Genomic DNA, 23,891 nt, shown 5'->3' on the forward strand with positions numbered 1-23,891 from the left:
AAATTGGTCAAACATGTGGCAATAATAATTAAAACTCATCAATTTAATTGCTACACAACTATTACTACCATGGTATCAGGTAGGCAATCGCCAGTAAAGGAGCGGGATGGATATAATAGAAACGGTAGAGCATTAATCGTGAAACCAAGAACAAAGGAAGGAAGGGAAATAGGACAAAGGAGATAAAAAAGAATAGAATAGAACAACGTTACGTCTGTCCCAATGGGTATAGAACTTCCACATCTTCACCTTCAAGTGACTGATCACTACTCTTCTTCCACCTTCTGGACTTGAGCTGACCACCGCATCCCTAGTATGCAGTGAGACCTTGTCCGCCAAGTTGGTGGCCGCTTGTACCTTCTCCGGCCGTGAAGCCACCTCCTCCTACATTGGCTGAGCCGTTAATGTTTCCGTTGGCCCGTCCGCCAGTTACAGTATGAGTCTTTCTCTCAATTCGCGGCACGGGAGGGATATCTGTGCTCTTTTGGGCGTCGCCAATGGAAAAGACGGGGCTCTCCCATCTGTCGCCCTTGGCAGCAAGCTCCTTGTATTCTGTGGCCTTGGAGCTGATGCCTCCGGGAAGGTGGATGTCGGGGAAGATGCTCTCCTGTTTAGTCATAGCGACGTTGACCTTCTTGTCCTGCGTGATGGCCTTTGCCTTCGCCTTGCCCTGGAGGATTCGCTTATGAGTAGCCTTGTAGTACCGGTTGTAGATGTTGGGTGCATTCTCGGGGTCCTCCTTGGCTTCTTCGAGAGCACGGTCCGCCTCCTGCTTGACCTGGAAGAGGAACTCATCAGCCTTGTCGCACTCGTCCTTGATGGCCATTTCAATGGCCTTTTGGAGAGCCGGACGGACAGCCCTGAGCGCAAGGGGCTTGAAGAGCGCAAACAAGAGCTTGTGCTTGGACTTCTTAATCTTGAGCTTCAGGCCCTTAACGTTGACGTCCACCTTTTCTACCTTGAAGACGTGTTGAGCGTCCTTCTTTTCAGGAGTAGACACCTTCAACCTAAAGGAGAAACCGTCGCCAGGCAGCAAAAGATCAAGTACTCCGGTGTCGGTGATGGAGGGGAACCCAGACTTCTTCTTGATGTGATAGCTGACGTCTCGGAGATCCATTTGGATACCAGTAACCTTTATGTCCACGGTATTCTTGTGCTTGTTGGCAATCTTCTTGCGTCCCCACCGGAAGTAATTGTCGCTGGCTACTTCAAGGACATTGGGCATGAAATTGTCGCTTTCGAGGACCAGATTCTCAATGACCGCGTCAACTTTAGGATCAGAATATTCAATGCGTGGGATCGGCACGTATGCAATATTCTCAAAAATGGCGGGGACGATGACTTCGGTTAGATCCTTGACGAGGTGAGGCTTAAAGGTTGGCTTTCCATTCTCATCATTGCCCAAGTCCTTGAACAGCTTCTGGACTGCAACGCCAAATGCCTTGTTCTGAGGGTCGTGGTCAAACTGATCCGCAACAAACCTGACCTCGTCAATAACGCGGTCGGTGTGGCCGCGATATTTCTCACGCAGCAGGTATCGACCGTGATCGTAGAGCCGGTTCCACTCATCAGTAGAGGCGTCTTCAAGGACGTAGCCTTGCTCCAGCAGACACTTGCGGATGTAGGTGTCAACTTGCTTGAACCAGTCTCGAAGTTCCTGGTCCCTATCGGCATCTTTGTATATTTGGCCGATGGCCTGCCAAAGATCCTCGGTCGAGGTGCCATTGGCGAACCGCTCAATCAGGGTGCGCAGATCTTCCTCGGCTGCGGAAAGTCCAGTACGGACATCCTTGGCAGAGTCGGCGGAACCCTTTCCAAGGTTGCGTCCATGCCGGCCGTATTCCTCAGCCAGCCGGAGGAGCGTTTGTACGGCTTGGGAGTAATCGGGGTGCTGCTGGCATTCAAGCACAATCTTCTTGAGACGAAAGATGACCTGATCCTTGCGCTCTTGAGGCATCTTCTTTTTCAGGTATTCTCTGGCCTTGCGGCGGTACTCTTCATTCCGCTTCGTGACCTTTTCTTGCGTCTCGTCGTCCAAATTACGGTCCAGCTTCTGGTCCACAACTGCCTGAGCTGCGTCGAGACCGGAGGTTGCATTGGTACGAGATGTGCTTGTGACTGTGCCCTGAGCCGTAGCTGGAGGAACTGCTCCAACTTGAGGAACCGCTCCAACCTGAGGGACAGCTCCAGCCTGAGGAGCCACTCCATACTCGGGTGCGACTCCTGTTTCAGGGGCGACTCTAATCTGTGGAATATCTCCTCCTTGAGGCGCTACTCCGGCCTGAGGCACTGCACCAGTACCTCCAGCTTGAGGCACTGAACCAGTAGTACCATTAGCAGCAGCCGAGACGACGTCTTGGGCGTCCTTTTTGGGATCGCCCTTATAGACGTTTCGAGCTTGGTTCTTCAGATTCTCCTTGGAAAAATCGGGCTTCTCGTGCCACGTGTTGTCTGGGGCGGCATGGTCCATTTGGCGAAGTTGTTCATCCGAAGGACGAATAAAGTTGGCAGCGTTAGTAGCGCCATCCCCAACCATGTCGCGGACGAGGATACTAGCATCCTTGACTATAACAAAAGAGTTAGCAATATGGAACTGGAACAGAGAGAGCAGCTTGAGCTTGACTCACGAAGTTTGCGGAACTGCCCATTGGTGATGAGCAAGGTGCCCAAAGTTCGTAGCCCTTCGAGAGCATCGTCCTTGTCTCGAGTCGCGGTGTCTTTAGTCAAGGTAGTTCCTGGGGTCTGGACACTCTGTGTGTCGTAATGCGTAGTCTGCCAGATGAAGTCCTGGAGCAGGTTGCCGTGGTTCTTGGACAGCAGGAGCTGTTTTGCAAGCTTCACAACCTCCCTCGCATCCTCAACCAGTAGTTTTCCGTCATCGGATAACTTGTCAGAGGGGCTCGCGAGAGGTCTAGATTGCAGGAAGCTGTTCAATGCCACATCGATTTGGTCGTTCTAAGGATTGAGTGAGTACATGATAGCATTATGGCACGCCAGCACTTGTCATGAATGGTGGAGTAAAACATACCGACGGGAGTTTCCCATTCTTGAAGGCGTGAAAGATGCCGTAGATCTGCAGCTTGCGATTGATGTCATCCTCCTTCTGCTTGACGTCGGTGGGTCTGTTGACATTCGCAGCCATGGTGACGAAAGAATTTGCTATTCTTAGGTAGGGTTGTCTTGTATGTTTAAAGCGCAAAATCGAGAAGGAAGTAGAAGAGATTGTAAAAATCAAACAGTGCTCCTAGACTTGTCGCGTAACAGGGAGTATCCGTAAAGAGAAGCGAAAACAGACCAAAAAGGGTAAAAAAAAAAAAAAGAGGTCGGTTTGGTAGGGGTATTTTTGAGTAAACGTGAAGAGCAATAGCTCTTGGGGTATCACAGGAATTAAGAGCAGTGATTGATGGCAACACTGCCGGATTAATGGAATTGCACGTTGTCAATTGATGTTCTTGAAAGGAGGAAAGAAGAGAGAAGCCAAGCCAAGAGCTGGTTGCGGCACTCGCGAAGTTTATAGCTGCTGCCACGGAATCACAGCGAGCTGCTCGCTGCTTCCATCACTGATCGACCGCTACCAATAGCAGCAGTTGGCACAGTGGTCTAGACTAAACGGCTGCTCTGCCTGGCCTGTTGCAAGCTTTCCAGCCCGTTGATGCCAATCGCACAGGTGAGTGACGTTGGACTCGGGTAACAAGTACGTCATAGACGCCGTATCAATTCGTCGTGTCATTGCAGCCAGAACGACGAATGAGAGCAGGGCGGAGAAAGGGGCGTACAGTAGGTGTACGTGCGATAAGCTGTAAGCTTTCAAACTGAAATGAGCCACCGCTGGTGATTTCTTGGATTTTCTCCTTGGTCGATGCTGATTCCGGTCTGGTGCCGATTCGGTGGGAGGTGTAGGCGGATGGAAATGAGGTTGTACATGTACCTCGGGCCAGGGGGCGTGTGCTGTGGCGGCGCCCTGTGATTGCACAATCCAGGCCAAAAAAGTTGAGTTGATGGGAATTGAATATTGGATATTTGTTTTGGCTCATTGAATTCACATCGATGAATAAAGTCAATTCATTTTATCGTATTCATATTCTCATCTGCTTTTCATTGTCCTCATCATTTCTCTCATCCTAGCATGTGCCTGTGAAGGAGCTGGAGCTCATCAGCCGGCTCGGCACTTGACCCTGCCCTGGCAAGCTGGAGACCCCCCGCATCAATGCGTTGCTCAGCGCTTGACCCGCTGTGGCGACGCCCAGGGATTCTCCCTGCACTGAAGCGACTACGCGTGTAAGCGTCATCGATGGATTGACATCAATGACAACATGATGCAATCGCCATCGGGAATGTTTTGCAACGCGACACGACATGTCTCATCAAACGCTGCAGATTACAATTTATTGAATGCCATTATCCTATCCCATTCCGGCCTAGGCTACAAGTTGATGGTACAACAACACATGTAATATTCAGCTTACAACAATTTGACAATGACTCGCAGCAGCTCGAATAGCAGGTTATTACATTCAGCTAAAGATTAGAGTATCGAGTACCTATATCTAGTACTAAGTCGTTGCTTTCCTTTTTGTAACTCGTACCTGCACATGGTAGCAATTTCAGGTACAAGGTACATGTAAACATCAAAAACTCAGTTTGATGGCCCAATGCCTCTCACATTGAGATAACACTCGTGTCGTTCATCATTCACGTTCCACCCAATGCAGTTCCAGCACGACAGCAAGTTATCCGGGTCAAGCTGCTTCTTGATGGCCAAGAGGCGCGCATAGTTCTTTTCACCCCAGAACGACCCAATGGGATCCGGCTCATAAACATCAGCCTCGTTTTGGTACGCGCCAGCGCCGGGGGTAATGGCACGGATGGGGTCCATTGCCTCGCTCATCTCCTGGAACCTACTCGCGAGAGCTTCAGGGCTGGTGGCGACCGGGTCTGCTGGATCCCAAGTCGTTGTATAGGTCAAGTGCCACACGGAATCTCTCTATAACAAGGTGTCAGCTCCAAGTTTGTTCTGCCAACCAGGTATAATTGTACAAAGTAGACTTACCCATGCTGGTGACACTGAAGACTCTCCCGGACCGCCAGGCTGGTCTGACTCGGCCAAGGTATAGTTGGTTGGAGATGCAATGACAGCTCCCCATCCAAACTTGTTCTCCATGAGAGCGTCAACAAGTGCCTTTTGCCCATCCGCAGTCTGGAAATTCTTCTTGGGCACCAATCTAGATGATCGAGTCAAAGAAACTCCGGCTTCAGGCAAGAGAATGGAAAGCAATGCCGGGTCATTCTGTGCGGTAAATTGATTCGGCAGGACCCTAAAGTCGGTAATCAGGTTCTCACTGCCCGGCAATGACTTGAGGTAGTCCGTCACTGGCTTCAGGGAAGCCTTGCCCTCGTCGAGGTTGAGGTTCGCATTGTAGCCGAGCCATACAAGGTTGGGGCTACCCGCGACGTCCAGCACTCCGTAAACACCTCCCCAGCCTTCTTCAGACCACCTCTCAGCATTTGCAACCAAAACTTCGTTGGCTGAGCGAACATCCGGTACAGGTAATTGCACGAACGCATACTGAAAAAAGGGCTCGCCGTTAGCTAAGATATTATATGTGTGCATATGTAGCTTGAATAAGCCAATGGAGAACTTACCGAGTACTCTTGGTCTGGGTGAAGCTTAGTGGTAGTTTCTGTCACTACACCAAAGGTACCTCCGCCACCGCCACGGAGAGCAAAAAAGATGTCTTGATTCTGGCATCGGTTGGCTGTTACATATGTTCCGTTGGGCAGTACGACTTTCATCTGTTGAACATTATCCACACCGAGGCCAAAAGACGGCGTGAAGATGCCGTGACCAGCGCCAGCGATCCATCCTCCAGAAGGTCCAACAGAGGGACATGAACCAGCGACGATCTATGAATGCAGTATTGGTCAGAAGCTACTTTGATAATATGGAGATGAGGACAGAGGCTTACCATATACCCTGTTCCCTGAAGGCTGTTGTACAAGTGGGTGCCAATTTGGCCAGCGTGATATGTCACGACAGGTCCAATGGGGCTGGGACACTCATCGGGAGTGAAATTCTCAGTAATCACTGGGTCAGGAGCGAAGTTGTGTGTCCAAATGGCAAACGTATTGACACCCGCGCTTCCGCCTCTGTAATCATGACCAGTATTCTTGACAGTGACGGGAAGTTTGTACTGCTGAGCAAACTGCAGACTCTTCTGGATGTCTTCAACCGACTGGGCATCCACATAGTAGTCCGGCACAGTTCCCTGAAAACAGGTATCATTTCGAATGCCTCCAGTTGCCGTCAGGGTGCACTTCTGGCCGCGTCTCATGCAAGTACTGAAAGTTGGGTTGTGGTAACCTCCAAATCTCGAGATGATGTCTAGGGACGTCGAAAGGCCAGATTCGACTGTCTGACATTGCGCTGCGTTAGGCGCATTTGCATCAAGCCCCCATGCATTCTCATAGCTGGTGAAGCATGGTAAGCCCGCAGGCGAGGCAAGATGCAACCGGCCAGAGACACTGTCATTGAGTGACTTCCAGGCCGAATCTGGGACCGCAAAGATATTTGAAGTGGAAGCAGCCGTGACATTAGCTGCGACCCCAAGGAGTGGCAGCGCTTGCTGAAGAGCGTCGATTATTTTGCCCATCTTCGCTAGAGCTGGTTCTGATGGCGGATGGTTGAGAGATAGGAACGTTAAAACATGGTTATTCTCGCTTCATATATATACATGTACATATCTGTGTTGGCAAGGTCTACCCATTTCTATAGCATGTCAGCTTCAGCCTCATCATTCGATATTTCTTGAGACATTATGAGTGAAGCGTATCCTTGGTATAATTCCAAGAAGTTGACAATGCATGCGTTGAGTGACGAGCAGTTGATTACAAGCTTACTGTCATGTATGATTACGGGCTGCTAATACAGATACGGCCGTGATATGATTATGAGATCAGTATACCTATATATAATTGTCTCACTAAGCCTGGGCTTCTTATACAGTGAATAGGTTAGCCAAGAGATCATGTTGCTCTGATTTGAAGATTGAGTGTTGCATTGTATCTAAAACTCCAGTATTAGACTGCTGGTGTCGATGTCTTTATTGCTTGTCTATCTCACGTACCCTGGATCTAGCTGCGTGTGATTGGTTCGGGACAGTCTGACACAATGCGCGCTTACAGGTTTGTCTCGCTTTCCTAGTAATGTTGCAGTACCAATATTTCCAAGCAACAATTATTATTATTTTCGGGGTTAACAATATTGAATTGTCGGTTGAAACAATAGGTTGAGCTGTTCTCAATACGATTACATTTGATCCAGTGAGATTGTGTGAGCACAAATGCAAATAGGTACCCTGGAACCTGTTTACATGTATAGTTGGACATGTACGCAACAGGGCCCAGGACTTCATCTCACTATAAAGAACGTACTTCCCGTAACAATAGGGCCTTTTCAGCACACTGGAGCGAAATATCCCAACAAATACGGAAGTATGTTATGTAGTTCCGGGTAGGTAGTTGAGCTATAATGGTGGTTTATCGGATTTCGATATGAGGCTTTTCCAAGCTTATCCACACTTTTGGAAATACAACACACAAATTAGCTTGTTGGTCAATTTTCCAGGCTCGAACAAGATGATGATAGCCAATAGCCACAGCACTTATCGCAAACAGTCGTCATGATAAGCATGGTTGTTATATATAGGTACCGAGATTAAATCCTCCTAACTGGGGCCCGGATCGTCCCGAAGCTTATCTCGATCGGTTGAGCATACAGAAAAGCCATTGGTTGGACAGTCAAAGTACTTTGGATTCATGATATCAAATTCAGATTTGTGGTGGAACGCCCAATGCTCCAATTGGCTGGGTGATGGCACATAATAGGCGGGCGGGTTGTTCTCTAGATACATACTGCCGAGGTTGGCCATGATTGTACTTTGGTGAGGCACCCGGATAGCATTGGCCGACTATGAGCGGAAATAATCGCTCGACATGTAAGGCGAGCCCGGAAATAGATTGTCCTGATATAAAAGCAATAGATACTCTACGGAGTACTCCGTAAACATGGCAGAAATATTCTCAACTTACACTCGGTACTTACCGTAGCTTTCTCTGCAGCCGTATGATTTCTCAAGTGCTGATAAATCACTGCACCACATGCTCGTCACAGTTTGTCTTCGTCGAGACGGAACAATTTCGTCGCCACTTCGTACCTCTGGCCCTGGACCACAAATAGACGGACAAACTCTGTTTCGTAGGATCCGTACCAGTACAAACAGCCAAACGGCCCACGTGATGCGCAGCCAATCCAACTGCTGTAAAAAGCTTAAATTCCACGCAGGGAACTTTTACCACCAATCAGGCGCAGATCACTTGACTGCTTCTGCGGCCCGGGTAGCAGCCGAGGTACCTGTACGCTTCACTGTAAGGCACGAAGTAGCGAGGTACTAGCCTAGTACCGATTCACGACCACTCGCATCGTGGCTCAACTTCTGCACCAAAAACCTTCTCTTCCGATTCCTTTCAGGGCCCGTCATGGCCATGCGGCTGGCCATGTCTTCTCTACACCAGAGCAGCTATCATTCATGGGCAGCATAACAGTGACCGCGCCAGTTGGCCAGCATCCCGCCATGTATCCCGCCAGGCCCCGTCCTCTGCCGGCTCTGGCCCCTCGCCTGCCAGGCAATTCGCCGCCGGTCGTCGAGAGGCCGAGCGTCAAAGAGCATACGGAAAAGGAGTGGGCCGCGCGGAAGGACCTCATTGAGGCGCTATACATAGGCGACAATCGCAAGTTGAACGAAATCATGGCCATCATGGAGACCAAATATGGCTTCGCCGCTACGTAAGTCACGGCCCTGCTGTTTGTTGTTTTGCTATTTGCTACCTACCTCCTTGCACATGCCTACGCCTATCCAAGGTACCATGCGAGTACTCGTACTGCTCGTATGCAAAGAATAGGCAAAATACCAAGCGAGGCGAGGGGTGACTAACCCAGTGTGCTAACCCAATGCAAAAGCGAGCAAATGTATAAGAAGAGATTCAAGAAGTGGAACATAAGAAAACGAGCATATCGCAAATCAGCTGTTGAGACCAAAGTCTCTACTCCCTCCTCGGCTTCCGCTGCCACCCCAACTTCCACTTCCACGTCTTCTTCTTCGGCCGATTCAAAGCAAGAGGATGACGATGTCGAAGAAGTACCAAGGACGCCAGAAACCCCTGCAGTAACAGGCCTCGACCTGGTGCCAAATCCCCAATTCAAGCCCCTCGCGGATCTAGAACTCGTCTTGAATGGTGTCATGACCTGGAGTTCGGAGAAACTAGAGTCGTATCGCATAGCGTCCGATCCCATGTCCCGATATCTTGCTACTCCCAACAAGCCTATTCAAGACAGCCGCACCATGTACCGGACGTTCGAGTTGGTTTTCGATTTATGGTCCTATGGTAAAGGTGACCTAGCGGGCATGGCTGCCAGGAAGGGGTTCTACGTCATGGAATATGTCTTGACAGAGGACCACCCTGACCTTTTGTGGCACATGCTTGACACAATATATGACATGATCGACCGAGGTCATCTACAGCTCCTCAGCATGTTCATCCGGCATGCGCTTGTCCTGGCACGGAGCCGCTTCCCCGAAACCCACCCTCTCATTCGTATCCTCCAACAGCTCTTGTCGTGCGACTATCAAACCGAACATGGCCGTCAGTTCATCTGTTATCTATTACGGCAAGCATGGCTACGGAATGTCGATCTTCTTTCGGAGCACATTAAGAGATCAGCCCCCCAGGAGTTCTGGCTATATGAGCAGTTGATATGGGATGGTCGGACAAGATTGCGTAGGAACAATGGGCTTGCTAATAGACGGGAGATTATGTACGAAGGCCTCGAGAGCCTGGGCCATCATGAAGAACACTTGGTGAGTGACGGCAACGACGGCAACTTGGAGAAGCTGAGAGTCGACGCTCTCATGTTGGAGTTTACGCAAATGGACCTGGATGACAAGGAGAAGGCGGAGCAGATGGCGTTAGACCTGCTGGATACCACCCAGTTCTGGTCAGGGGCGCTCTCGAACGCCAGATTCCACGCATATGCTCGCAAGATGCTGGCCAGAATATGTGAGAGCAAACAAGACTGGGACCGAGTTGAAGAGAACTTAAAGCAGGCCATTCACATGCGAGAGGCAGCACACGGTACGACCTCGAACTTACGTGTCATCCGAGACATGTGGGTGCTTGCCGCCTACTACCAAAAGGTTGGCAAGATAGATGACGCTCTGCAAGTGGCCCAAGATGCCATCACCAGGGCACAACAGTATTTACACGATCTTCCAGGCTGAGATTATACATGATGAGATTACGGATCGCAAGGTCAGTCGGCGTTTTAAGAGTGGGAATAATAACATTGCCACATTAGGAAGTATCGCTAGGGAGGCCGGTTTTATTGTTTTGCTCATTTTATTTATAGATATATCTTTGATGGATAGCCTATTGGATTAGAGGCGAAGCTGGACACTCGACAGAGTATCTTCAACAGTATACAAGTAATGTTATTTTATAAATTGCTACTATGCAAGTAATAAATTGTTTGCTGTACAGCGTCTGCCGTGTTTCGCTTTGTTTGGTGTACTTTAATAACAGCTCCCCTTATAAAATACATGTGGCCAAGCTAAGCCTGTACCTGCCATCATGCGAGCGAACCTGTTTGTGGAGTCGGGCTGCAGATGCGCAAACGTGGCACCAGCCACATAGTCGTCTCGCCACATGACGTTTGACGTGTTACTGGATAAATCATTGTGCTGGGCCTGCATGCTTGTAGCACCGAACCTGCATCAGGCACCTATCAATTCACTACCTTGGCTATTTTGTTGGCATCTCTTAATAACCGGGATGGGAAGGTAGCCGATTTTTATTTTCTACAAACCTCCAAAGACGTTAACACAATGACGAGAAATACGCCACCTGATTATTGTGAGTCGATGCAGCAAAGCACAAGCTCTCCCCGCCATTGATCCAAGACAAGAAGCAAGACAATGCTCTCCATTGGAGCCACTTTGTGCCGAGGCACCTGCTGATACATGTATACGCCAACACAGATGCTATCCTCGAGGTTTCAGAGAAGGCCTCTGCTTCGCAAATCCGAGATGCGTATAAGCGGTATGTCACCCCATCTATGTCAACACCTTAGTCTGCGTGGCGGTGACCAACTGACCGTCTCTCTTTCAGGGCTGCTCTGAAGACACACCCTGATCGGGTCGCCAACGACTCGCCCGACCGTGAGCAGAGGACTCGACGCTTCCAGCTTGTCAATGACGCATACTATACCCTCTCCGACCCTACCAGACGACGAGAATACGACGACCAGCGAGGATACTACCACGTGCCGCCAGCATCCGATCCCTTTTCAGACGCAGAAGACTCTACGGGGCAGAGCTATTCGTGGGCATGGGAGCACTTTGAGAACAGGAACGGCGGCACCACCCCTAGCGGCCGCCAAGAGGCGGAAAATGCACAGTTTAGCGATGCCTTTGAGGAGATGATGCGAGACGAAGGGTTCTCAGAGGATGGAACTCCAAACCAACAAGGCACCGGCTCGACCATGTGGGGTATGGTCGGTGCAGTCAGTGGCGGCGCTCTGGGATTCATCGTTGGCAATGTTCCTGGATTGCTCGCCGGAGCGGTGGCCGGCAACCGACTCGGGGCGGTCAGAGACGCAAAGGGGAAGAGCGTTTATGAAGTCTTCCAGGTAAGGCACAGACAGGCTTGCGTAACCACTACTACTACTACGCATCTCAGACCACTTCTGAGACTGACTTGGTTATTCAGATATCTCTGAGCGCTAATGTCTACATAGGAACTTCCCCAAGCCGATAGGGCGAGATTGTTGAGCCAACTGGCTGCAAAGGTATTCAGCCATGTTGCTAGCCCTTAATGACGGGGAAGATGGCAATAAGTGGGAGCTTTAAAAAACAGATGGGCAACTTTATGTGTTGTGGATGAGTATTGGGCGGGTTCCTTTTTTGCTTGGATGTATCTTTTCATTCTTGCTTTTTTTATTCTTTACGACCTATTTTTAACGATGAATAAGTTATGAGACAATGGAAACGACATTTACCTTTCAGTCGCTAGGTACATATAGTACTACAAATAGAAAATTTGTGAAATGGCAAAACATGATAAAGTGTCATGGTAGACTGCTTCCTTGGCGGCTTGCTGAGCGTTCAATGCCTCTCCTCGCATCCATATTGCAGTCCTAAATAACTCGAGATAATCATGACCTTAGCTAGGCACTCGTAGATCTTGGGGTGCATCAATTTCGACGCGTGACTGATTTGGCAGCTGAAGGAGAGGAGTTGCAAGCGCTATCAGAGTCAACTTTTTCAATACTCGCTATTGGCTTGCTCTTGAGCGCATATTAGAGTACTTCTTTAGTAGCTTTTGCTAGGCATAGCTCACTGGGGCAAATTGAGGCATGAAGATCACTAGCGGCGATGCGACGAGAACGCTAGCCCTTGTTGGGATTTACACCCCGCTTTTTTGTGCTCTCGCTTGAGGGCAGACAAACCCTCGAAATTTTCCCGCCCTCACAAAATCGGCCGACCTTGTTCAACCTCACTTTTTGCCCTTTCCGACGCAGCAGCAGACCACGTCGATCAACAACCGCAAAAATGGCCGCCGAGAAGACCAGCAACCCCATGCGGGAGCTTAAGATTCAGAAGCTCGTTCTGAACATCTCCGTCGGTGAATCTGGTGACAGACTCACTCGTGCCGCCAAGGTGCTTGAGCAGCTGTCTGGTCAAACCCCCGTCTACAGTGCGTCGCAATCAATTTTCCCATGAGGAGGCAAAAGAGTCAAGATGTTAACCAATTTGACTGCAGGCAAGGCCCGTTACACCGTCCGTACCTTCGGTATCCGTCGTAACGAAAAGATTGCTGTCCACGTCACCGTCCGCGGCCCCAAGGTAAATTGAATCTGGAAATCAAGGAATTTTTTTTGGAACAATTTTGACTGACAGTAATGATAGGCTGAGGAGATTCTCGAGCGTGGCCTCAAGGTCAAGGAGTACGAGCTTCGCAAGCGCAACTTCTCCGAGACTGGCAACTTCGGCTTCGGTATCAGCGAGCACATCGATCTTGGTATCAAGTACGACCCTTCCATCGGTATCTACGGCATGGACTTCTACTGCTGCATGACCCGCCCTGGTGAGCGTGTCACCCGCCGCCGCCGCATGAAGAGCAGAATCGGTGCTTCTCACCGCATCAAGCGCGATGAGACCGTCAAGTGGTTCAAGGGCCGCTTCGATGGCATTGTCCGATAAACGGTTTAAAATCCAAACCGAATAAAATATTTTTTTTCTTGTCTTGAAGGAAATGGGCATGGCGAACATTTGGGGGTAAAAAGGATCATATGGTCATGTATTCTTCCGCTTGATTTTTACATCAGCTCGTACCAAAATTTTTGAGTCGAGCAACGGCCTGAGAGACCGACCGGCGCTATGCCGGCTTCACATATAATTGCCCCTGCAATGTGATGGCACCATTTATACCTTTGGCAATGCCTGTTTGTTGTCGTGGTGGAGGATATTCGTGCTGATTATCCTCTGTCTTTGTTTTGTAGAAACCTCTGTTTTCCCAGTAGCGATGTTTGTGTTTGATGAATCACGATGGCTTCGTATCATGAATTGATACAGCATGTCAAAATTTTCTCAGTGGATTTCTCACTGTGGTCGTAATGAGCTGTGTGCTTTGGAGATGATGCATTGTGCATGACTGTGTCACATCATCTCAAGGTGATGCAGCATCATCAGGCTCTTGCAGGAGCGTCTATGCTGTTGCTTTTCCCCAACTGCTTCTCCTCAATACAGCATGTATTGTTCATCATCTTTACGATACATACCTAGTATACCTCTGCGAATTCATTTCAATACTATTTCATAATCAAAAGATATATTGTTCTTTTCATGAGGCATATAAAGAATCGCTGCGTTGTCAATGAGAGAAGAGATGCTTCACTCTTCACTCCCAACCTGAATGTTCTGGTACGAAGGTACTTGCAGCAACCCGGTTTCACCCCCTGCCTTGGCCACACCTTCTCCACGATGAGCAAATGCGTGCCTTCACGATCAGGCAGGAAAGAAAGGCACCAACAAAATACCACGGCAAGAAAAAAAAGCGCTCCCCTTCCAGTATTAGCCTCCGCTCCGTTTCCCTCACTAAGCTGCCCATGGAAAATTGTTAAGGCGGCGTCGGCTCCTCCAGCAAAACCGCGCAAGTGGCCGTGATTGGCCAGCGAGGCAACCCGAGAACCCCACCTTGGTCCTCACAGACTCTGCTCTCTCCATCGCCTCTCCTCCCGAAAATCTCCATTTTGCTCTTCCTGCAAAAGGCAGACATCAACAAACCCTCAATCCCCTCCCCAATTGCACGCCGCTGCAATTGCTTCCCTCTCTTCTGAGGCCCCTAGATTCCTCCCTCAAGATGTTCCGCAACGCCCTCCGCCAGTCCTCTCGCGCTGTCGGCGCCGTCGCTGCTGGCCGAGTCTCCGTGGTGAGTGTCTTTTTTTCCGCAAGCCCGAGGCGACGATGGGGCACGAAAAAAATGAATCCCGGCCGTGGACAGCGAGGAGGATGCATCACAGCCTTGCGCATCCGTCTGCAACTTGGCCTACCGACCTCAATTGAGCTCTTCTTCGACTTTTTCGAGCCGCAGAGCACGCTTTTTGAGCTTTTTCCACGCCTGCCGGGGTTCTCCATACTCTTTTATTGGCCATTCGGCTAACATGTTTTTTTCTTACCCAATGTAGACTCGAAATGCCGCACCGGCCGCCATCAACGCTGTCCGCACCTACGCTTCCGACGCAAAGGCCTCGCCCACTGAGGTCTCTTCTATCCTCGAGCAGCGAATCCGTGGTGTCCAGGAGGAGTCCGGTCTTGCTGAGACTGGCCGTGTCCTGTCTGTTGGGTATGTGGAGGCCACCTATCAAAGCTGCACTTGCTCTTTGAAGCCGCAACGCCGAATGCAATCCTTGTCAACGTTGGATGCATGCGATGGAGGGTTATCAAAAGACATGCTTCTTATCGACTGATGAGCTTTTTTTGACTTTTGGTATTTTTTTCTAACTATGAGGATAGTGATGGTATCGCCCGTGTTCACGGTATGGCCAACGTCCAGGCTGAGGAGCTTGTCGAGTATGTGGAAATTCCTCTTCGTCACTAAAGAACACCTGCAGCTAACACCATCCAGGTTCGCTTCCGGCGTCAAGGGCATGTGCATGAACCTCGAGGCCGGCCAAGTCGGTGTCGTGCTGTTCGGTTCCGATCGTCTGGTCAAGGAGGGCGAGACTGTCAAGCGTACCGGTGAAATTGTGAGTTATATACGACTGCACTGCCAGAAACAATGCTAACCGCCCGCAAAGGTCGACGTCCCTGTCGGCCCTGAGCTGCTCGGCCGTGTCGTCGATGCTCTGGGTAACCCCATTGACGGCAAGGGCCCTCTCAACACCAAGGAGAAGCGCCGTGCTCAGCTCAAGGCTCCCGGTATCCTGCCCCGCAAGTCCGTCAACCAGCCCGTGCAGACCGGTCTCAAGTCCGTCGACGCCATGGTTCCCATTGGCCGTGGTCAGCGTGAGTTGATCATTGGTGACCGTCAGACTGGTAAGACTGCCGTCGCTCTCGACACCATCCTTAACCAGAAGCGATGGAACAACTCCAACGACGAGACCAAGAAGCTTTACTGCATCTACGTTGCCGTCGGCCAGAAGCGATCCACCGTCGCTCAGCTCGTCAAGACCCTGGAGGAGAACGACGCCATGAAGTACTCCATCGTCGTCGCCGCTACTGCCTCTGAGGCCGCCCCTCTGCAGTACATTGCTCCTTTCACTGGTGTATGTCCACGATCTATTCCCTTTGCCATTCCTCTTACTATTCACTAACAAATGAATTCCTCAAGGCCTCCATTGGTGAATGGTTCCGTGACAATGGAAAGCACTCCCTGGTCATCTACGACGATCTGTCCAAGCAGGCCGTTGCCTACCGTCAAATGTCCCTGCTGCTGCGTCGTCCCCCCGGACGTGAGGCTTACCCCGGTGACGTCTTCTACCTGCACTCCCGTCTGCTGGAGCGTGCCGCCAAGCTCAACGACAAGCACGGTGGTGGTTCCATGACTGCCCTGCCCGTCATTGAGACCCAGGGTGGTGACGTGTCTGCCTACATTCCCACCAACGTCATTTCCATTACCGATGGCCAGATCTTCCTGGAGTCCGAGCTGTTCTACAAGGGTATCCGACCTGCCATCAACGTCGGTCTGTCCGTCTCTCGTGTCGGTTCCGCCGCTCAGCTCAAGGCCATGAAGCAGGTCGCTGGTTCCCTGAAGCTTTTCTTGGCCCAGTACCGTGAGGTCGCCGCTTTCGCCCAGTTCGGTTCCGATCTTGATGCTGCCACCAAGCAGACCCTGTCCCGTGGTGAGCGTGTAAGTTATTTCCCCTTGCATATGCGTACATGCGCATCGATGACTCTTGGGCCGCGTGAGATAGCTGACCAGCCGTGATTACAGTTGACCGAGCTCCTGAAGCAGAAGCAGTACTCCCCCATGGCCGTTAACGAGATGGTTCCCCTCATCTACGCTGGTATCAACGGTCACCTCGACGCTATCCCCGTCGACCAGATCCTCAAGTGGGAGGCTGACTTCCTTGCCCACCTCAAGACCAACGAGTCCGACCTGCTCGCCACTATTGACAAGGAGGGTGCCCTGAGCAAGGACCTCGAGGCCAGACTCAAGGACGTCACCGTCAACTTCGTCAAGAGCTTCCTCAGCTAAACAAATAATAAGTTGAAGCACGCGTCGAGCGAAATAGAAAAAGGTCACTGTTGGAGGGGTGCTACTGTCTATACCAATTATTGTTGGTCGTTCTCTAGAGATGGAGGAAGGGGGGGTTTAAAAAGTGATGGCTGCGCCAAATGAGAGGGCCATGGCTTATAAAGGGAGACGCGCCAGTCATTCTACCACTTGTAAAATACGAGCACATTACTCAATGGATGTCCTTGATTCCTTTTGTTCTGTTAAATCTAGACAGAGACGTCTGAGAGGTGACTGTGCTTGAAATCGTCGTGCATGTGTCCTGCACTATGTGCGTAGACTACGAATAAGAAATATAAATTAATAAACATTTTAGTCACACAGTTGAACCCGTTGGCAACGTTATATCATAGATTTAGAGTTGGTGATAATATTAGACAGTAGAGCGATATAGCTATAGTAGCCGAGAGTAGGAGAATATAGCAATAGTAGCCGAGATTAGGGTAGCCGAGATTAGGGGAGTATAGCTCATAGTATATGAGACCAGATGAATATAGATATAGTAGTAGAGAGTAGTAGAGAGCAGTAGAGAGCAGTAGAGAGCAGTAGAGAGCAGTAGAGACTAGAGGGATATACCTTCTAGAGCTGGATCAGTAAGGAATCCATCTATTACCTATACCCTGGCCATTTTGGCTCTGATTTGCGCTCTGCGTGTTCTGGTTTGCCTGGGTGGTAATCTGATTCTGGGGTTCGTATTCCATATTTATAGCATCGTATTCCATATTCATAGCATCGTGCCAGCTCTACTTTGGCGTCAGTCCTTCCCATGAAGCAGTACGACGGACGCCCTGCATGGCAGACCCGATATCCCACGTAGGCAACGCTTTTCCTCCGCCTCGAGCTGTTGCCAACCGAGCTTTTGGTCTTGTGACGGCGAGGGGGAGATTCAAGTATTGGCAAGCGTGCCATAAGTTTGACTCGAAATATACCCGGGATGCTTTTGAACACTTGGCTAAGCCACAAGAGCATTGCCCATTCCATTGCTCTTTCCTCGGTCCTCCACTGCTCCCTCGCAAGGGTAGACCTCAGCACCGCCTTGTCGCCAGTCAATCCATAGACCAGGATAGGTCCGTCCAGCACTGAACTGAATCCCACATATGCGTATCCGCAGTACAGCTCGTATCCGGCAAGCCGCAGCAGCCACATGTCTACCTCCGCGATCCTTCAAAATGTAGGTGTTTGTTATTTTTAATTGTCCAAGGTCCATCGTTGGTATAAGCTGAGATGAGTGTAAAGCCTGAGCGACCGGATATGGTGATCCATTAGACTATGATTGCTGGGTATCTGGCTACCCATTTCGCCTTCTACTGTACATATATGGCTTAGAAAACAGGCATAAGAACTTGCTACGATGTGCTTCCTCTTCGAAACACGGCACAATCCAACGCCGTGTGACTGTGACTTGAAGAATATGACATCAACGGCACATCATAGGTTACAGCTTTGCCGCATCTGCTTCGCCAGCATCCTCGCCAAGTAATCCCATAAAGGCAGTGTGTACCTCGTCTGTGAGATCGCTTGCTTGCAGGCTTCGTCCCTTTTTGACAAACGCTAGCCGAGAGCACTCCTAGAAACAAATTCTTCGTTAGTATAGCTAAGAGAACGAGGCATGTTTTCACCGTTTGAGCACAGCTTACCCTAGTCACTGCACTTCCTCCAAACGCAGCCAAGCCCATCATCTCATCGGCATCAAGAGCAGGCTGCTCATGATCTTTCCACAGACCATCCAGATAAGCCTTTCGCCATCCCAAGAACGTGGCAACAGCACCGGTCAAAGTATCGCCCTGTCCACCACTTCGCTTCTTTCCGCCCTCGAGATCACTGACTAGAGTGACTTTGCCGTTGGAAATAAAGTCTTTGTAGCCTTTCTGAATGATTGTAACACCGCCTAGTTCTTTGGCTAGGGTTTCTACCTTGCCCGTCTCGCTGGACTGCTGGCCGACGTCGATCTTGAGGGCGTCGCATAGACGCTTGAATTCGACAACGTTGGGGGTCAAGACTGCATATTTGTAGCCTCTGACTACATCTGGATCGTTTTGGACGACCTGTAGAGCGTCGGCATCGAGGACCACAGGCATGTTGGCCTCTCTGGCGGCCCTGATGACGCGGGCTACGGTTGCTTGCATGAGAGGATCACGGCCTAGTCCAGGGCCTACGACTAGAACGTGAAGTCGACCCAGCATATCGATGATCTTGCGTGCTACGTGGTCGGGGTTGGAGTCCTCGTCCTCTGATGTCTTGTTTTGCGGAGGTGATTGGCGCATGAGTGGGTGAACCATAAGGTTTGGTGAGTATGTCTTGATGACTGCCGCGGCTGCAGGAGTGCAGATGACGTGTGACTGTCAAGTTTCGTATCAGCATCACATCTATGCTCAATCCGGTCCCAGTCGAATTCTCTGAGGTCTCCTTTTCCTCCATTGCCAAACCGTGATATCTGATGACAGAGAAGAATATCGCCAGCCTTGTTCACTCACTCACCATGTCACATCCCAGCCTCGCACTAGCCATGGCCGAAAAGTACGGAGCTCCGGTATAGTCCTCGCTGCCTCCAATGACAGCAACTCGGCCCAGCTGACCTGTAAATTTGTGTCAGCTTCTTTGCCTATCATTTGTAATGCTTGAATATGGGAACGGTGCAAGCTGGACTGAGAAGCCAACCCATCTTGTCACATCGCTCATTCACGTACCTTTATGAAAAGTGTCCAGCATCGGCGGGACCATCCGCCTAACCTTGCCTAGAATGTTTTTCGTTGATGTGGACATTTCGGGGACGTCTCTGTAGACAGACATTATCGATCAGTTGAGCAAAGAAACAAAAGGGGGAGTGTTTGTGTTGTGTGTAAGGTGATGTGTATATGAGATCTAGATTTGTCAGTGGAAACCGGGAAATTCCAGGGTAAGTGAGGGGTGAGTTACAGCGCTCCAAATCCCGTACCTCTGCTACAAAGCGAATCGGTCTAGTGATGAAGCATCTGATATTTTTTGTCTATTGAGAGAAAAATGACGGAGTGAATAAATAATGAGGTGAGATGTCAATTGATTGCATTTTTGGTTGATGGAGGGAATGCGTGCCCTCTTTTTGATGTGCAACACTATGATGTCACCATCACTTCAAATTTAAGTATTATCATCCAATGCTCTAGATTCGCTATTTAGCATCCCCTGAGTCTGGTATTCGTCGTTCTAAGAAGACAACATACATAAAACTGCAAAAGATGGAATTTACGCCGACGGCGGAGGAGACAGACGCATTTCAAATACTGCAGCAGCAGTTGACAACAGGAATGACGTTATACCATCACAACCCCGACAGACCAACCTTCTTCAAGCTGGACGCCAGCGGGAGGGGCATGGGTCTGTTCGTCTTTCATGTCGAGGATGACACATGGAACGCGCCGAATGTTCTGCAGTCAAAAATCCAACCAGTTATGTTCCTGAGTAGGCTATTGTCGAAGCCAGGGGCGAGGTATAAACCAACGGAGCTCGAAGTGGCATGCCTGGTTTGGTCGTGTCACAAGCTCCGGACGTCAAAAGGGATAACAGAATAAGCAGGGCCTGAGAAGCAAATATAGCCATAAATTGTTATACTATTTGAACAGAAAAGTATCTAGCTACAACTGAGGTAGCAATAAATACGAATGGCACACAGGGGAGGACGGGGGCAAGCGAGATCTATAAGGATCACTCGCAGGCAAGTCGCTGCTTTCAAGAACGGCACCAGAAAGGCACTCCGTCGCGTGATGTCGGATGGGCAGGCGTTTCAGCATGGCTGGCAATTTGCAAATGCATGGCCATTTCTCTACCATCTGCTACTATAGCTATATTCCCCTACTCTCTGCTGCTATTACCACTTCCTGGTATTATTAATACCTACTTTCTTATTTAGGTAAGATAATGGCCGCCCATTTGCTTCCGAGATCTTAATGGCCTCACAATATAGGCAGATGCAGTGAACGACAAGAATAAGAAGATAGAGCCGTGTATAAAGGGCAAATCTGCGATTGCTATGCCTAAATCTTATTTGAAGCACGCCCACTCTTATACATTGGTCACCTATTCAAGTGGACAGAGTGGATGGGCCTTGCTGCATACTCCCATCCTTTTTGCTTCTGCTCAGAGGTAGGCAAAACCGACTTTCTCTATGCTGGTATAGGGGTCGACTCGGAAGGCATAAGCCTTCTATAGTCGTCGTGGTCGCGTGCGATCCTCGACAGGAACTGTAGATAAAGGGGATTGTTATATAGATACACCATCAGGTTATTGGTCCACTTCTGCGCAGGAGGCATGTTCGTCCGCGTCAGGCAATAAAGGTTAGTATATATAATAAGGAACAAAGTGAGGCTCTCAAATCAGGCTTGGTGTAAGCGTTAGGCAAGGAATGTTGGTGTATAGGAGAGAAAGGAAACGAAGCTCTGAAATCGAGCTCGGTGCAAAGGATGAAAGAACAAAGTAAAGCTGCCAAGATTAAGTAAATTAAGGAATAAGAAACAAACTCTTCGAGTGCTGCGCGGCTCTCCAGAACGCGGCAGCCTGTGCAGCTGTCAGGCTCGCGCCTCAAGCCGTCGCCAGTGCTGGCGCTTGAATGCTCAAGCTCATGGAGCAAGTCAAGTCGAAGGTGCCAGGGATCGAGACCACAAAGCGTGTGACACCGTGGCTGTGCATGATGCAATGTAGCCAGATACTCATCAATCATAGTCTAATGGGGCACTATTTCTGGTCGCTCAGGCTATACATCCACCCCAGCTTATACCTACGGTGGACCTTGAACAATTAAAATAACACACAAAACATAAGTTTTGAAGGATCGCGGTGTTTGACCTGTGGCTGCTGCGGCTTGCCGGATACGAGCTGTAGCACGAGGCAAAACTGGCTATAACTCCCTGCTTGCCTCGTCTCAAAGGGTTGAGAGCCATTTGCCTCCCCATCCTTCATTCTCTTTAAAGAAAAGAAAGAAACTGAGACGACCCTTGAATACCGTATACTCATTCTAGTTCATTGCCTCGAACGTCTCCGCCACGCTTCAAAATGGGCGTCGAGTTTGGCTTCGATGTCTATCCCACCCTCGGCCCAGAGTGCCAGGATCTCTACGAGGCGTTCCTCGAGGAAATGGTCCAGAAATACCAGCAAGCGATTCATCCCAACACCGGCAAGCCCCTGGTCCAAATCGTCGGCTCCCCGGGAACCCAAAACGCTTACATCTACTTCAACGTCGGCGAGGGTCCAATCCTACCGTATAACATGGACTACTTCATTCGTTTTGAATCCGGGCTCGTCGATGATGTGATGAAGTATCTAGAGGAGGTCTACATGATTGCCCGACGGTATTTCCCCAACAAAGTCCAGTTTTGGGTGTCGGGGGCGTCCCCATCCCTTATTCAGGTGCTCGATAGGATTCCGAACATGAGGGGGGAAGAAGGAAAGCCACAAACGGGAGACAAGTGGTACAAGGTGCGTGCTGAGCTGTTTCATCTGAGCAGAGAGCAGGGACAAGGAACAAAAGATGGAGAAGATGTCAAGGACATGGAGCCTCCACAAGGTCAATAATACAAGAATCCTCTATGGCCGAGGCCAAGGTTATACACTAGCAACTGCTGTAAGGTGCCTATATATCGTTTGCCTTCCACTGTATACATTTCTTCTACTCATGAAGTATAGAAACGCAAATCATGTAAGCCATGTGAATTATGTCTTATGGCCCCCGAAGCTGAAATCTCCAACCCTCACACCCATGAGACCACCCAAGACGGAACAAGCCTCTCTTGGTTTGATACACGTGACACGTACTATTGAAATAGAATAGAAACGTCTGTGCGCGGCCTAATGATGAAACAACGGTAGCACTCACGGGACGACAAGAGAAGAAATAGATACTCCCCTAGTAGTATGTATGAAGGACTAGGTAGATCGTAACTTGATGAGGGTGTTTAGCTGGCCTGGCTTTAATCACGTGGTGAGATTTAGGTGGGGGTTCTCACCAGTTGACATTTTAGATGCTGCCTCTATTTACAGACTCCGACTTCAGGTTGCTTTCCCTATAGCCAGTAGGCATATACTCCAAATATATGTGCAACCCAATCGCTCAAGGCTAAACTGCGCAGAACCGTCTATTAGTAAGCTGAGCTTCTACAGCTCTGCTAATGTTCCATGTTGACAAACTTAGACGGCTCCTTGATCTTAAAAAATGAAGAACCCAGCGCAGCTCCCAATACAATCGCAGCTCGTCCACCTCCGCAATGTCCTATCTCTAAACCCAACACTAGTTCTTGTGCTCACACGTGCCGCATCACTTAACCTGCCCAACTGGTACCTAGCCGCCGGTGCCCTATCACAAACCATCTGGAACAATGTCTCATCCCTCCCTCCCGAGACAGGAATCCACGACTACGATCTCGTCTACTACGACGCCTCCGATCTCTCGTATGAAGCCGAAGACGTTGTCATCCAGGCCGGCAAGCGGCTCTTCGCCGACATCCCCGTGGAAGTTGAGATTCGTAACCAGGCCCGCGTCCATTTATGGTATGAGAAGAAATTCGGGCTCGCACGTCCGGCAAACCGGAGTGTCGAGGATGGTATCGACTCGTGGATATCGACAAGCGCGATGCTAGGTGTGAGGCTCGACGAGAATGGGGAATGGATCTTTTATGCGCCGAGGGGTCTATCTGATTTCTTTAACATGGTTGTCCGGCCGAACACGGCCTTTGCGAAAAGGGAAAACTATGAAAAGAAAGTAGAGCGGTGGAAGGCGATTTGGAGCGGACTAAAGGTTGAGGCTTGGCCAGAGAACGAAGGTAATTAAGCACCTACACTATTGTACCGTTCTCTGTTTCATTGTTCAGACCAAGACCCAACGTCCACCTTGCGTAAAATATGATAGAAGAACAGACCTAGCGCGACATTTTAGACTCATGAAGCAACTTATTCCACATATCAATAGCCCCTTCACTTTACAAATGCGGGTTATCGCGCCATAAACGCTCGAGCCCTCACTCGTGGCTTTTCTTCCGTCGCCTTAGTCCAGGTACAAATAGAACACACACAACCAA

The 23,891-nt window shown here is 49.8% G+C and overlaps 11 protein-coding genes across 11 annotated transcripts; 7 read left to right on the top strand and 4 right to left on the bottom strand.

Annotated features, from left to right (window-relative positions):
- Positions 1 to 17: 17 nt before the first annotated feature.
- On the bottom strand, positions 18 to 3,427 carry V8C40DRAFT_108449 (uncharacterized protein). Its single transcript, XM_083210754.1, has 3 exons — positions 3,029 to 3,427; positions 2,628 to 2,955; positions 18 to 2,565 (listed from the first exon to the last, which is right to left on the bottom strand). Exons 1-3 carry the CDS (start codon positions 3,140 to 3,142, stop codon positions 311 to 313), a joined length of 2,697 nt encoding a protein of 898 aa, XP_083068933.1. The 5' UTR covers positions 3,143 to 3,427; the 3' UTR covers positions 18 to 310.
- Positions 3,428 to 4,636: 1,209 nt separating this feature from the next.
- Positions 4,637 to 6,702, bottom strand: V8C40DRAFT_283032 (FAD-dependent oxidoreductase; the record flags this gene model as incomplete). The annotated part of the gene is made up of 4 exons (XM_083221892.1): positions 5,967 to 6,702; positions 5,644 to 5,904; positions 5,051 to 5,566; positions 4,637 to 4,984 (listed from the first exon to the last, which is right to left on the bottom strand). Exons 1-4 carry the CDS (start codon positions 6,648 to 6,650, stop codon positions 4,637 to 4,639), a joined length of 1,809 nt encoding a protein of 602 aa, XP_083068934.1. The 5' UTR covers positions 6,651 to 6,702.
- A 1,375-nt stretch (positions 6,703 to 8,077) lies between these two features.
- On the top strand, positions 8,078 to 10,591 carry V8C40DRAFT_255291 (Clr5 domain-containing protein). The gene is made up of 2 exons (XM_083218019.1): positions 8,078 to 8,842; positions 9,017 to 10,591. The coding sequence occupies exons 1-2, from the start codon at positions 8,586 to 8,588 to the stop codon at positions 10,332 to 10,334; spliced, it is 1,575 nt and encodes a 524-aa protein (XP_083068935.1). The 5' UTR covers positions 8,078 to 8,585; the 3' UTR covers positions 10,335 to 10,591.
- Positions 10,592 to 10,763: 172 nt separating this feature from the next.
- Positions 10,764 to 12,366, top strand: V8C40DRAFT_255295 (DnaJ domain-containing protein). The gene is made up of 4 exons (XM_083218020.1): positions 10,764 to 10,965; positions 11,091 to 11,151; positions 11,221 to 11,740; positions 11,849 to 12,366. The coding sequence occupies exons 1-4, from the start codon at positions 10,938 to 10,940 to the stop codon at positions 11,924 to 11,926; spliced, it is 687 nt and encodes a 228-aa protein (XP_083068936.1). The 5' UTR covers positions 10,764 to 10,937; the 3' UTR covers positions 11,927 to 12,366.
- A 231-nt stretch (positions 12,367 to 12,597) lies between these two features.
- Positions 12,598 to 13,906, top strand: V8C40DRAFT_255299 (60S ribosomal protein uL5). The gene is made up of 3 exons (XM_083218021.1): positions 12,598 to 12,807; positions 12,874 to 12,956; positions 13,020 to 13,906. The coding sequence occupies exons 1-3, from the start codon at positions 12,663 to 12,665 to the stop codon at positions 13,311 to 13,313; spliced, it is 522 nt and encodes a 173-aa protein (XP_083068937.1). The 5' UTR covers positions 12,598 to 12,662; the 3' UTR covers positions 13,314 to 13,906.
- A 451-nt stretch (positions 13,907 to 14,357) lies between these two features.
- V8C40DRAFT_255305 (F1F0 ATP synthase subunit alpha) lies at positions 14,358 to 17,170 on the top strand. The gene is made up of 7 exons (XM_083218022.1): positions 14,358 to 14,541; positions 14,798 to 14,955; positions 15,126 to 15,182; positions 15,238 to 15,358; positions 15,410 to 15,877; positions 15,943 to 16,461; positions 16,546 to 17,170. Exons 1-7 carry the CDS (start codon positions 14,473 to 14,475, stop codon positions 16,807 to 16,809), a joined length of 1,656 nt encoding a protein of 551 aa, XP_083068938.1. The 5' UTR covers positions 14,358 to 14,472; the 3' UTR covers positions 16,810 to 17,170.
- A 30-nt stretch (positions 17,171 to 17,200) lies between these two features.
- Positions 17,201 to 18,138, bottom strand: V8C40DRAFT_108578 (uncharacterized protein). Its single transcript, XM_083210755.1, has one exon. The coding sequence runs from the start codon at positions 17,992 to 17,994 to the stop codon at positions 17,458 to 17,460; it is 537 nt and encodes a 178-aa protein (XP_083068939.1). The 5' UTR covers positions 17,995 to 18,138; the 3' UTR covers positions 17,201 to 17,457.
- A 145-nt stretch (positions 18,139 to 18,283) lies between these two features.
- Positions 18,284 to 19,638, bottom strand: V8C40DRAFT_277384 (NADHX dehydratase; the record flags this gene model as incomplete). The annotated part of the gene is made up of 4 exons (XM_083220958.1): positions 18,284 to 18,415; positions 18,486 to 19,187; positions 19,327 to 19,424; positions 19,536 to 19,638. The coding sequence occupies 4 exons, from the start codon at positions 19,636 to 19,638 to the stop codon at positions 18,284 to 18,286; spliced, it is 1,035 nt and encodes a 344-aa protein (XP_083068940.1).
- A 134-nt stretch (positions 19,639 to 19,772) lies between these two features.
- V8C40DRAFT_108690 (ribonuclease H family protein) lies at positions 19,773 to 20,428 on the top strand. Its single transcript, XM_083210756.1, has one exon. The coding sequence runs from the start codon at positions 20,064 to 20,066 to the stop codon at positions 20,394 to 20,396; it is 333 nt and encodes a 110-aa protein (XP_083068941.1). The 5' UTR covers positions 19,773 to 20,063; the 3' UTR covers positions 20,397 to 20,428.
- A 1,213-nt stretch (positions 20,429 to 21,641) lies between these two features.
- On the top strand, positions 21,642 to 22,392 carry V8C40DRAFT_283034 (uncharacterized protein; the record flags this gene model as incomplete). Its single annotated transcript, XM_083221893.1, has 1 exon — positions 21,642 to 22,392. Exon 1 carries the CDS (start codon positions 21,874 to 21,876, stop codon positions 22,390 to 22,392), a length of 519 nt encoding a protein of 172 aa, XP_083068942.1. The 5' UTR covers positions 21,642 to 21,873.
- A 472-nt stretch (positions 22,393 to 22,864) lies between these two features.
- V8C40DRAFT_255316 (nucleotidyltransferase family protein) lies at positions 22,865 to 23,790 on the top strand. Its single transcript, XM_083218023.1, has 2 exons — positions 22,865 to 22,958; positions 23,009 to 23,790. The coding sequence occupies exon 2, from the start codon at positions 23,030 to 23,032 to the stop codon at positions 23,642 to 23,644; it is 615 nt and encodes a 204-aa protein (XP_083068943.1). The 5' UTR covers positions 22,865 to 22,958; positions 23,009 to 23,029; the 3' UTR covers positions 23,645 to 23,790.
- The last annotated feature ends 101 nt before the right edge of the window (positions 23,791 to 23,891 follow it).

This window comes from Trichoderma camerunense, assembly GCF_050948025.1.
Source record: "Trichoderma camerunense strain CBS 138272 chromosome Unknown V8C40scaffold_20, whole genome shotgun sequence".
NCBI lineage: Eukaryota > Fungi > Ascomycota > Sordariomycetes > Hypocreales > Hypocreaceae > Trichoderma > Trichoderma camerunense.